The sequence below is a fragment of the Propithecus coquereli genome, unplaced genomic scaffold (genome assembly GCF_000956105.1).
Source record: "Propithecus coquereli isolate 6110/MARCELLA unplaced genomic scaffold, Pcoq_1.0 Scaffold322, whole genome shotgun sequence".
Classification (NCBI taxonomy): domain Eukaryota; kingdom Metazoa; phylum Chordata; class Mammalia; order Primates; family Indriidae; genus Propithecus; species Propithecus coquereli.
Window position 1 is genome coordinate 392,270 of NW_012148864.1, and position 13,524 is coordinate 405,793.

The window sequence follows — 13,524 nt, forward strand, 5'->3', positions numbered from 1 at the left end:
GGTGCATGCCTGTAGTCCCAGCTACTTGGGAGGCTGAGACAAAAGGATTGCTTGAGCCCAGGAGTTTGAGGTTGCTGTGAACTAGGCTGACACCACGGCACTCTAGCCCAGGCAACAGAGCAAGACTGTGTCTCAAAAAAAAAAAGCTAATGAGAAGGATTAACACCGTGCTCCATTTTAATATTACACAGTGGTCAGAACATAGTCCTGGTTTCTGATTGATAGATTTATCCCCTTTATGATGTAGTATAAAATGAGTCTTGTTTCTTCTCCAGCAGTAAGGACATTGAGATTAAACTTGGAAAAATGCACAGCACTTGGCCAACATGATTGTGCATGGTAGGAAAAATTTTTTTCTGCAATATGAGCAGAGAGGTTCTAGGAGGGCAGGTCAGAGGCAGCATCTACAGGGAACCAGTGATTCTTCCAGTTAGTTATACAGTGGCTACAATTGCCATAGCTCCACCATTCTGACTTTGGAAGGAAATTGAGTTGTTTGTGGGCTTGGAGATTGCCAAGTCTAGGAGAGTGACTCTTCCTGAACTAGGCATAAAAATAGTGACTGGTCATTAGGGATTATCGCATTGCAATTTTAAACAATTGCGTCTTATAGAGAGTGAGGAAGCAGGAGGAAATGAATAATGTCATAGTGGGGAATCGTTTTATAGGTAGAGGAAAGCCTTTGGGATTCAAGCTCAGTGGCTTTGATGTTGATTCTACAACAGATTCAGTTATGTGTCATTGGAGTTAAGACATTTGATCTTCCTTTCAATTATGGGTTACAACACTGGCCACAAGTTAGGAGCTATATGGATTTGTATGTTAAAATACACAGTGAAGTCATTCACAGAAATAGCGTATCATAGAGCTGCAAAAGATACTTTAGACAATAACATATTTTCTAAAAAACTTTAAAGTGCTTTGTATTTTTAGTATGAAAAGAACTATTTAAAGGTTAAATAGGGTCTATGCATTTATATTAAAAGTAGTTTATCTTCTTCTATAGGTTGGGTTTATCAGCCTCGTCCAGGGAAGCGAAAACGCTTTCCTCTAAGTGTTTCCAATGTATTTTCTGGTACCTCACACAATATCATCTCTACAAATCCTACAACAATTTATCCTTATCGCTCACCTACCTACTCTGTGGTAATTCCCAGCCTACAGAACACCATCACTCATCCAGTTGGTGAGTTGGTTTTATTGTAGATTATTATTTTTTTGATAACTGCATGAAAATTTACCTTTTAAGTTGAAATTTTCTTTCTATTAGACTTAAGAATTTGGAACAATACTATTAAGGAAAACAATCAAGATGAGAGATAGTGAGGACATTAAATTGGAAAAGGAAAAATTTCAGTAGACATCAAAGCAGTTGGTTTGCCAGAGTAGCAAATAATCCATGTCTAAAACCTCAGACCTTTTAAGCAAATCAGGATGAGCCCATAGATTAGACAGATAATGCAGGAAATGACTGAGGTAATTCAATAGGAAATAAGAGTGTCTTTTTGCTATCAACATAAAAGAATGCCTTGCTAATGGAGTATGAGGCATCCTGTCCTGGAACTTAGTAATGATACTGATCTGTTAAGACCATTCTCTCACTGCTCTAGAAAAGCAATGGAAGTAATATTTTCTACCAAATGTTTGTTTGATTCATTATATTGTATCTCCCTAAATTTCTCCTCCATTATCAGTTCTTTACGGCATTCCTGTTCGTCGATTTTAAGGACCAAAAATTGAGAATCTAGTATCTTAAAAACTTGTTATAGAGCTATCCGTCATTGGTTTGTTTTACAAGAACCTATGTTAACCATCTTTCAGGAAGAGCTTTATACAGTAGCTACTTGCTATCCCTTATCTTAAATTATTAGGACAAAACTACTTAAAACCACTATTCTTTCCAATTTCTACCTGCTCAGATCCTTCTGGTAATAAAGCCACCCCAATGAGCTGAGAGGTTTAGATATTTTGGAAATTGACTTTTTAGAATCTTATGCATTTTCAGTATTTTTTATGTATGATTTTAGCAATCAATAGCAAAGCAATCAATAGCAAAGCCACATTCGTGATATCTAGGCTAAAGAGAAAGATGCGGAAAGCTGATCCTATAGCCCTGTTCTCTCCCAGCACAGTCAGGCACTCTCACCTTTCACTGTTTGTTCTAATAATCAGTCATTTGTCCTATACCAGATCTTCCCAGCACATTTTTATCCCATTAAGATATGCAGTCAATCTTTTTGAAATCCGGCAGTGTAATTTGGTATTCTCCCATTTCAGTGACTATTTCTGAGTAACATTCCAGTGCTACATTTGCATGCCTGCCTACCTGCTGCCTCTACTACCTAATATTTATTAAGTACCTATTTGAGCTAACGTCTACTAGGAACAAAATATAAAAATGTTTTTATTGTCTCTGCCATCTAAGAGTTCAGAAGGTAGTTGTAGAAATGATAGATACAAATATGACTGCTTTCACTATTTCTTTCATAGAATCTATAGTACCTTTCTTGGCTGGTATTATTTTTATGCCCAGTACATTATGCTTACTCCGTCTCTCATATTTAATACCATATCCCAAGCTTTTCTTCTGTTTCTAGTTTCTAAAACTACTTATAGGATGATAGACCAGAATTCTCTTTAGATATCTTTGACTACATGTCTTTGATGCCAGTTATGCCACTATCACCACTTTATATTAGTATTCAAGTTCATGTAAAGGCGTTTAGAACTTTTGTAAGAGGTATATTTATTTTAACTTGACCTTTAAATGTCACTTTGTACATATATGAATTTTCTGGTTCAATTATTTTGTTGTTCTGCATTTTATCTCTCAAGCCTGAAATTGGTTTTCCTTATTATATCTTAATTCAGTTGACATCTTTCACTTTTCTGTAAATTTTCTATAGATTTTTTAGTTCAAAAAATATTTACTAATGTTTTAATGTTTTGGTAGTAGACATGCTATTTTAGTTTGCCTACCTCCTCTTGCTTAAAACAAAACAAAACAAAACAAAAACTTGCATGATTCTGATACTGTTATAATCCAAAAAAGCTGGTCTTGTTCCAGCCTTGGGTCCATTTCAGCAGAATGTTTTGTCCATAAGAAACTTAAATCTGGCTTAAAAATTCCTTGGAAAGTGATGTAGCTCTTTATTGTAAGTTTTCTTGAGGAGGCAGGGACAGAGTAAATCACGTGGTTCAACACAGTAAATCTTCTTGGGGCTCCTCATTACTGTTGTCTCTGCCCAGAGCCCTACTTTTCTTAGCAATTGCCTAACTATTCTTCCCAATTCTCCATTCCCCATCTATCTCTATGTTTCTTGCTCTTTTTTCTTTCCTTTCTCTCTCACCCAGCCACATACTGGTCTTCCTGTCTTTATTACTTCTATAAAGTTTCTTCTTGTAGAAAAATTTGGTCTGTCCTCAGTTTCTGCCATTCCCTGTCCTTCACTGTTCATACCAACCACACCATAAAAGCCTGGTTGTACCCTTCATCCATTCAGTACATGTAATGGATGCTTCCTCTTTGGGAGTGGATGGTGAGAGTTATGCAGGAATTGTTTAAAACTATTTATGATTTTTTGTTTTTTCTTTTGTCCTTGTCATACTATATTATGGATCTAAAATTCTCCTCTTCATGTAATGGTTAGATAATGCTAACTGCTTTAACAATTTTAAAATATAATGGTTTAAACACAATTAAAGCTTATTTTTTACCCATGTAAAGTCCGAAATGGGTGTTTCTGGTTGGTAGATGGCTCTCTTCCAAAAAGTGATTTATGGATCCAGGCTTCTTCTACCCTATAGCTTTGCTATCTTTTATATGTGGCATCCAAGGCCACTGTACTGGTTGCATGGACCTGCAAAAGGGGAAAGAGCATGGAGGATCATGCGTGTCTTTCATGTGTCAGTCTCAGTCGCAGAAGTGATGCATATTGCTTCTACTTACATTTTATTGGGTAGCCCTTAGCCACATGGCCACTCCTAACTGCAAGAAAGGCTGGGAAATGTAATCTAGCTGTGTGCTAGAAGTAGAGAAAACAGGTGACTGACTAGTTTCTACCATCCCTTATCTACAGTTTGATACATTAGAGCTTTGCTTTTTTCACAAGTCTTCCCTATTCACTGACAGTTTATCAGAGGTAACTGGAGTTTGCAGAGTTTAACCTCCTGCTTAGCAACCTGATTTTGACTTTAGGACATCTTCATTATACTTCCATATAACTCTCTATGTCTATATTTTTTTGCAAGATAAATATTATAGATCTATGTATCTATCTTTTTTTTTTACCTCAGACCGAAACAGTGCCAGGCACATATTAGTTGCTTAATGAATGTTTGTTGAATTATACGAATGCATGCTTATCACCCTGTGCCTGATTGCCACCTCTTCTTTTGTAGGAAAATCTTTGGTAGGAAAGAGTATTTGGTAAAAGATTTGTCCCTTCCTTCTTCAGTAATTGAAGCTTTGTCAGTGGTTCTGTATGGCTCTTGTAATTTATTTTTCCTTTGCCTAGGAAGATTATACTTCTTTACTGAGGAGTAAAGAGCTCCTCATACGGGGTATAGGAAAAAGAAATCTGCATGAGAGGTAGATTTTTGCAGCAAATGCCTTGAGTACAGTGACAATCCCAGTAATAAAATTTTGACAGATTTTACAAGTTAGCCTGGCTTCATATTCGTTTAGAGGAGGTTTAGATCTCCTTATAGCAGATCAGTGGTAGAAGTACTATCTGCTATAGGCTCATTTGTTAGTTCATTCTTTCATCTATTCACACTTTTCTTAACTATTTTTATTAACCAGATTCTGTGCTAGATACTGGGGTACAAACAGGAATTGAGAGTTCCTGCTCTCAAGCTCCCAATTTGTTGATTGTAGTGGGGGAGGCATACATGCAAGTAATGACAGAGATTTACACTGTTTCATGATAAGTGATAGATTTACAAGGTTTGCAGGGAATGTGGAGAAGGGAAATTACCTTATGCTTGATGAATCAGGAAAGGCCAGACAAGGGCCTGTGCCTTACAGGTGGGCCGGGGGGATAGTCCATGTAACCTTGTCAACTGAGAAAGGACAGCTTTATTTACACCCCATTCCTCTACTTCACTGGGTCAAAGGCCATCTTGAAACAGAGGGATGTGGCCCTTAATTCCCTACTTCCAGCTTTAGGAGGGGCATTATCTGCCTTATTTGAAGAGATGGAAGGGGAGGGAGGTCTTACATGGATAAGGCTGAAAGAAGACCCACATTTCTTTCAGCCTCTGACAGACATTTCTAACCACAGAGTCTGTTCTTAGACTGCATCTTTCTTTCCTTTTTTTTTCTTATTTTTTGAGACAGGGTCTTGCTCTGTCAACCAGGCTGAAGTGCAGTGGCACGATCATAGCTCACTGCGGCCTTGACCTCCTGGCTCAAGTGATCCTCCCACCCCAGCCTCCCTATTAGCTGGGACTACGGGCATGCACCAGCATGTCTGGCTAATGTTTCTTATTTTTTGTAGAGATGGGGTCTCACTGTGTTGCCCAGGCTGATCTCAAACTCTTGGCCTCAAGTGATCCTCCCTCCTCAGCTTCACAAAGTGCTGGGATTACAGGCATAAGCCACTGCACCCAGCCTGCGTCTTCTTTATTAACAGACACCTAACTATCAGAATAAACTGGATCATGACTCTATTGCTACAGCATCTATCTGTATTTCTTCAGGACAGTTTTGTTAAATTTAGGCTAGGTATGTCATTTGGAGAACTCAGTAACTCAAACAGCAGTCCTGTCTTCTTCAGGAATAGAAAGATAAAACCCAATTGTTTCACCTACCTTTAAAAATTCTGTCCTATCCGCCATGCCTTGCTGCAATAGTACTCCTTTCATATCTAGCACAAAGGGTTGGCCTGTGGCAAGTCCTAGTGTCACTTGGAAATTTCCTTCTGTTGTCACATTGAATACAATAGACTGAAACAATTTTGTTAATTGTCCTTAAGTTTTTTCTAACTAAAAAATTAAATGTCATTTATAATTTAGTTTAATATAGAGAAGTTTACAAAATGAAAGAAAAATGACCTATACTACTACTCTGGCACCCCTATTAATATTAAATATAAAATTAATATATTTAGATAAATAGAAAATTCAAATAGTAGGTGTTAAATGAAATTTTAGCTTTTCCTACTGCCTTATCCCCTCTCCTAGATGACAGCTTCTTAAAGGCAACTACTGTCAGTAATTTCATATTATAGTTTTAGAAATGTATGCATACAAATGTATGCATACCAGCATTTGTGTGTATTTATTCTTTCAAATTATCAATCAATAATTTTATTCATTTATTTATTCATCCAAAATGTATTTGTTGAGAGCCTATTCTGTGCAGACAGAATGTTGTATGCCCTGGGAACACAACAGTGAACAAAACAGAAAAGGTCTCTTTTCTCATTGGCACTTAGAGTCTAGTTGGGAAAGAGAGACAAAAAATGTAAATAAATAAGGAAAGAAGATGACTTTAGTTTGTTCAAAATGTTGTAAAAGAAATAGAGTGGTTTGATATGATGATGCTATTAAGTAACGGGGTTAATGAAGGCCTCTGCTTGGACAGTTTTTTAAATTTTACTGAAAGAGGAAAAACATGGAGTGACTCAATTAATTCTTGACTTATGTTATTTTTATTTCTAAAGGTGAAGCCCCACCTGCCATCCAACTACCCACACCTGCAGTCCAGCGCCCAAGCCCCATCACACTTTTCCAGCCCAGCGTCTCCAGTACTGGCCAGATGGCCGTCCAGGCTCCTAGCCTGCCCCTCCGCCCAGCACTTTCACCCCAGCATTTTGCTGGGCCTTCCCAAACGGACACTCATCGGCTGCATTCTGGAGCCAGTCACTCTGTGAAGAGACCAACCCCTGTCTCTCTGGAGAGCACCGACAGGATTCCAACTAGTGCAAGTACTGCTCATGCCAGATTTGCAACCTCCACCATCCAGCCTCCCAAGGAGTATTCCAGTGTTTCCACTTGTCCCAGAAGTGCTCCAATCCCCCAGGCTCCTCCCATTCCACACTCGCATGTCTACCAGCCTCCTCCCCTTGGCCATCCAGCCACTCTGTTTGGAACACCACCAAGATTCTCTTTTCATCACCCTTACTTCCTACCCGGACCTCACTACTTCCCATCAAGGTAAGTGAAAATTTTTTTTCCTTTTTCCTAAAAATACAGCTAATGAATTTTTACCTCTGAAGGCATCAATTTTTTACTGAAAAGGGGTCTTCCTCAGTTCTGCTTGGATTCTAATTTAGAGGCTGAATAGGAGCCAAGCAGTTAAGATAATAGATGAAGGGGACCAGATGAGGACTAGGGGAGCTAGAAAGAGTGCATGCCCTATCGAACTCAGCTCTAGGCGATTCTTGCCACATGAGAATATAGGCTCTAATGTTGTCAGATACTATTTTTCATGCAAAACAACTATAAGGGACTTAAGATCATTTAGTCACATCCCGTTATTGTGTAGAGCTGTGCTTCTCGAACTGTAAAGTGTATATAAATCATGTAGTATCTTGTTAAAAATGCAGATTCTGATTTATTAGGTCTGAGGTATAGTAGTATCCTATTCTGGGGTATAGTACACCTGATATTCTGCTTTTCTAACAAGCTCCCAACTGATTGTCAATTCTGCTGATTTATGGACCACCCTTTGAATAGCAATGGTACAGAGGAGGGCACTTGGTCTAAGAGACGTTAAATGACTAGTTCAAAGTTACACACTCTCTTAGCGCCCTTTTTACCAAACCAGAAAATTTCCCATGTAAATTACCAATAAAGGGATTGATTTTCATAGGAAAATATCTTGGGAAAACAAATGTGTAACTTTTTGTTTTGGAGTGATAGAACTTAACTCCTTTGTAAGTATTCTGATAGAGTGGTATTAGCCTCTACTTTTCAATTACTATTAAATGTTTAGACAAAGATGGTTCCTGTTGAGATTGAAATGTTAAGTGTCTAACACCAATCTTCTATGGTTACTTAGAAAGTAAATATATTACCCACTAGGGCATACCTACTCATCAAAGGAAACAACTTTTGAGGTATATATTGTGTTGCTTCAATTCATGATAGGATTGCTTCCTTTCAAGACCTAGAATCAAGTGGAACTGGAGGATTAGATCAGGAGAAGGGGAGAGTTTGCTACCTAGGGTTTGTTTTGTTTTGTTTTTTCTGTAGACTCTACACTTTTTATCTTTTGCAGCTTTTAGAAGTATTTTTAGTTCAAAGGATCAAACTACAAGAGACTCCTAAAGCCAGGGGTTGATAATTTCTTCTCACTGCTATCTGTCAGGATCTAGGATTTTATAGGAGTTTTGGAGAATTTTACAAAATGTTTCCTAGCTATAAGAAGAGTATTAAGAATAGAGATGGTATTTAATAAATGAGTAGATTTGGGAACACTTGACCTTACTTAGAACGTTGAGGTCCATAACTAAAATTGTAGAAATTTAATCTGTTACATAATTAATTTTGTAACACAGGAAAGTCTTGGACAGTATTTGCTCACAGGAAAGGAGAAAAAGAGTCAGAAAGGACTGTATACCACGGTCTTACTCTAGCTGTTATAGTTTTTTGTTTGTTTGTTATATTTTCTTCTTTTTAGTATTTTGAGAGCTAGGCATTTTTACATGGAATTCTCACAATTTTATGACTTGGTTATAATACTCCCCTACTTTTTCAGATAAATAAATTGATCATATGTTAAATAGCTTTGAGCCAATAGTCAAAGCTTTGTCTGTGTGATTTTGAGTTCCATATTTGTTTTTTTTTTTTTTAACTACATCAGTAAGACTTCTTAATATAATGGCTCCTCTTGATTGGCAGCTGTTAGTTGCTAGCAGAGAATCATGTGGAAAATACGTACTTTTGAATGGAAAACTCACATAGACAAGTGGACTTTTGGGCAGGCAATGCTTCCTTACATATGAAATAGAAAGTCTGTCTTTCTTACTCATGACAAGGCTTCTACAATATTTGGCTGTTAATGTACAAATCATCTGACATCTTAAGGAACATTTTCAAAGGAAGCTCTTGAAAGTATGTTCTTAGAAGACGGAAACTATACCTTTTTCTTGAATACTGCTATTGCTAATTAATAATAATGCGATTGAAAGAACCAAATGCAATGAATAAGTAATATTACACTGATTTTTAATTCTTTTAAGAATGTCAAAGCAGGATGTCAACTACAAACAGTAAGCTATTTTGTTTTCCAAAATAGAAGGAGCAGTCTTATAAATTATAATATTTTTCATTTGTTTTTCTGATTTCTACCTGTATGTATCTGATAATTTTCCCAAGGAAATGGATAATATAATTATTTATGCTTATCTAGATAGTGTATTTCAGTAAAATTTAGCCTGGCTAAATGACAAAATTGATTCTGAATTTTCTATTCTCCCAGCTGATAATGGAATCTTATATAAAAAGTATTTCTTTCCTAATCTAGTCAATATATATACTGAATTATCCAACTATTTCAATACCATAATTTTAATGGACATTTGAGATATATATAAATATTTTGTGTGTGGATGTATACATTTATGTTTATTTATTTAAAAAAATTGTGTTTGCCAAACAGTCCATTTTGACCTGTGTATCTGCAGTAAAAACTAAGTAGTTTAGGTGGTTTAATCAAAGAGTCATTTTATAAAAAGATGGAAACTCAGAAGTGCTGATCCCTGTCTCTGAAGGCTAACATCTTATTCCTGCCTTCAAATCTTAACCATCTTCATAATGTATTTATTGAAACACTGTCTTTCTATGTACTACATTAATTCCTTAGACTAATTCTTCTTTTCTCCCCACTCCTTTTTCCTTCTGCTTGAAATATATTTTGATTTTCACATTTAAGGGAGTTATGTGGGATCTTCACTTTCTTGACCATTGAATAAAGGAAAAAGTTTAAAAATCTATTGCAATTAGGGATATGGAAAGAATATGAAAAACAAATGAGGATTTATTAGCTTGAAATATATAGAAAATATACTTAGATATATATAGTAAGGAAGGTAAACTCAAAGAATTCCTGGATTTGTAGGAATAAATAGCATCTTGTGAAACTTTAGGCAAATGGATCAAAGGTTAAAAGCAATTCTTCTTAACCTTTGTTTGGGTCACAGACCCATTTAAGAATTTGAATGGGCCAGGCATGGTGGCTCAGGCCTATAATCCTAGCACTCTGGGAGGCCAAGGCGGGTGGATCCCCTGAGCAAGAGCGAGACCCCGTCTCTACTAAAAATAGAAAGAAATGATCTGGACAACTAAAAATATATATATATATATATAAATTAGCTGGGCATGGTGGCACATGCCTATAGTCCCAGCTACTTGGGAGGCTGAGGCAGAAGGATCGCTTGAGCCCAGGAGTCTGAGGTTGCTGTGAGCTAGGCTGACTCCACGGCATTCTAGCCTGGGCAACAGAGTGAGACTCTGTCTCAAAAAAAAACAAAAGAATTTGAATGAAGTTATGGACTCTTCTCATGATAATGCATATCTATATACATATACAAACTTTTGCCTAAAGTTTTATGGGGGAGGGAAACTTATAGTCCCAAAACATGATAGACTTTTAGTCAACATAGAATACCTACTGCTGCAACTACCAAGAAATGTTGAGTTTAAATATGAACAATTTAATACCTAGCTGAATACTCCAGAAAGGAAAATAAATCTCCAGATGCCAAAATGACCAACAAGCTGAAAATTAGTTATGGTGGTCTTGGAGATAGTTTTCAGATTCAGAAATTAGTCTCAGTGTTTATAAACTTGGGTTTTAAGCCCAGTATGGTGGCACACACCTATAGTCCCAGCTACTCTGGAGCCTGAGGCATAGTTTGAGGCCAGCCTGGGCAACAAATCAAGACCCTGTCTCTCTAAAAACAAACAAACAAAAAAATACCTGAACTTGGGTTTTAATGCCTGTGTAAGGAGAAGAGATATGATTCCTTGGCTGTGCTCAAGGTGGAGAGTGAAACTAAAACCTCTCCATAAAGGCAGGACCCTGAAAGTGCTTTTTAACCTTGTTAAAAGGGACAGAAAATTTCTGTCACTGACCCAGGTAAAACACAAAGAGCTTGTTACCCAGGGCTCTATGTGATTTCCATTAGAAATCAAAACTCCAAGGTGAATTACACACTGGTTCAGAATCTAAAATCACCCTATCCACTTGATGCAGACATTTCCAAGCTGAGAAATTAGCACACGACATTAATTGCCTGGGATACCTGGTCTAGAGGAACACTTCCACCATCCAGGAGGCCACTTAGGATTTCCAAAGTGGGGGTAGGGAGAAATGGTCATTAAAGCTTTAAAAAATAGCAGAAAATGAGGGAAAGATTCATTAAGAACAAGAGTCTGTAGATGCTACAAATGAGGATTAACATCCCAAGAATTTGAGGTAATTGGAAATCAGAAAGAGACTAAAAATCAATATTTCAAATAATTAAAGAGGACTTCTGTTCCAGCCAAAAGGCAGTAATGGGGACTGGATTCACCTCTCATCTGAAACAATCAAAAAACCAGACGATATATTTGAAAATATGATTTTCAAGATGCTGGACATCAGGCAATGAAGGACAGAGATCCCTGAGAGATGGGAAGCTAATGAGGTGAGCCCTACCATTTCTCAGCTTACTGGCCTGGAAACCACTGTGCAGGGAGGAGAAATACAAGAATATCCTGGCAGAATTTCTGAGTTGATACAGAGCTGAAAGTCCAGTGAGACCAAATTTGCTAGACTTCTCAGGATAAGAGTACCAGAGAGAAGAGAGCTGCACACAGATGGAACTCCAGATACTTATGTAGGGTCGCTATTGAGTATTCACTGAAGCACTGATTAGTGCATGTTTTTGAGAAAAGTACCCAAAGCTGGTGAAAGAACCACCTGAAAGGATTAGTGAAAACAGGGCCCAGCATTCACACAGTGCTGGGAATAGTCCCACCAACCAGACTGGAAAACATTTCATGGAGTATCGAGTCCTCAAAAGGATCTTGCTTTAATTCAGATAGCCCTAGACCAAATGTTGCTATGGTCTCATCTAAAAATTCTTAAAAGCAAGACCTAAAAGGATCAAACTGTTTCCAAGTAACTGCATCCCAGAACAAAACTCTATGAATATAAATAGAATCAAATGATTAAAAAGATAAGTGAGAAGAAGTTCCATTTCTGGGATGACAGCTTGAGGAGCTCCATGGACCCACTCTCTAGCAAACAAGTGTAACTGGTGAAAACTATTTTATAAAACCAACCATTTAAAGTCTCTGGAAATTGTCTTAAAGGCCATATAGCAAATGAAGAAACATTATGCAAGAAAATTTCCTAAAACTTAACAGCAAGAGTCTTTGACACTTGAGCCCTTATACACTTCACCCTCTACCCCCACCGCCAGTTCAGCCTGATGGAAGCCCCATTCTGAGAGGTAGGGCCAAGAAGACGGGGCTCTCTCCCCTTAGCTCCTTATCAAGGGATATAGTATCTCACAGGGAGGGGCAGCATTTTTCATCCCCCTTCGGATTAAGAGATTAAGTTAATGGTGAGTATGACCAAGAGGTTGTGTACCCTTTTTTTCCCAACTGGCCCCTGCTCATAGGATAGAAACTCATCCCCAAGGATGAGAGGCAGAGAATTCTGACCAATCACCTTTGCCCCAGGTCACTTGTAGAACATTCTATGCAGAGAGAGGCAAGCTGAGAAGACTGGAGATTTTGCCAAGGGAGAGAATTCTTTCCAAAGGAACTTGACTTTATTTGAAACAGTGTGCGAAAGTTCAAGCCTAAGGGTTTTCTCAAACACCATGGAGATTTTGGTGGTTAGCAAATTAAAAGGCTGGTGGCGCCTCTTAATTAAGAGCAACATGCTAACTAACCGTAGGCCAGCTAATTCACCAGAGAAACGAGGGAAACAGCTAGGAATAGCCACTCAGGGTCAGAACAAATCTCAGAGACCTCAAAAAAACCAAGACTTGCCTGAATTTGTTAATAATTGGATCAGGCTGTGAAGCAGTTTGTGCCCCAGGACATTGCTGAAAGCAATAGAGCAATTACCTCGCAATTAGTGGAGCCTAACAGTTTGGTATGACACTAAATGATGGAGATGGCTTAACAGACAGATCAGATCAAAGAGAGCCCTGCTAAAATCAATGTCATCCCACAATGAGAGCCCTGCTAAAATCAATGTCATCCCACAATGACTGTGTTTATGTCCAAGTCTGTGCCCTCTAAAGAGTGACACTCAAGGTTTCACACTGCAGGGGAAATACACTTCATTAAAATAGTCTAGCCTAGTCACTGAACAAACAAGTAAACAACAACAAAGGCAAGCCCTAGAGAGGGAGAGAGGGAATCATTATCCAGAGTTGCCATAATATATTATCCAAAATGTCCAGTTTTCAACAAAAGAATTATGAGACATGCACAGAAACAGAGAAGTATGATTCATACACAGGAAAACAAAAGGGGGAGGCAACAAAAACTGCTGGCGAAAGGGCCCAGATG

General features: G+C 37.8%; 1 protein-coding gene across 2 annotated transcripts in view; it reads left to right on the forward strand.

Annotated features, from left to right (window-relative positions):
- SOX30 (SRY (sex determining region Y)-box 30) overlaps positions 1 to 13,524 on the forward strand; it is a 26,329-nt gene that overhangs the window by 3,960 nt on the left and 8,845 nt on the right. The window contains exons 3-4 of one of the 2 annotated variants that reach the window (XM_012650386.1): positions 1,007 to 1,186; positions 6,669 to 7,161. In XM_012650386.1, the coding sequence (XP_012505840.1) occupies positions 1,007 to 1,186; positions 6,669 to 7,161 (673 nt within the window). The remainder of the gene's footprint in view (positions 1 to 1,006; positions 1,187 to 6,668; positions 7,162 to 13,524) is intronic. The other variant, XM_012650387.1, reaches the window with a different exon arrangement.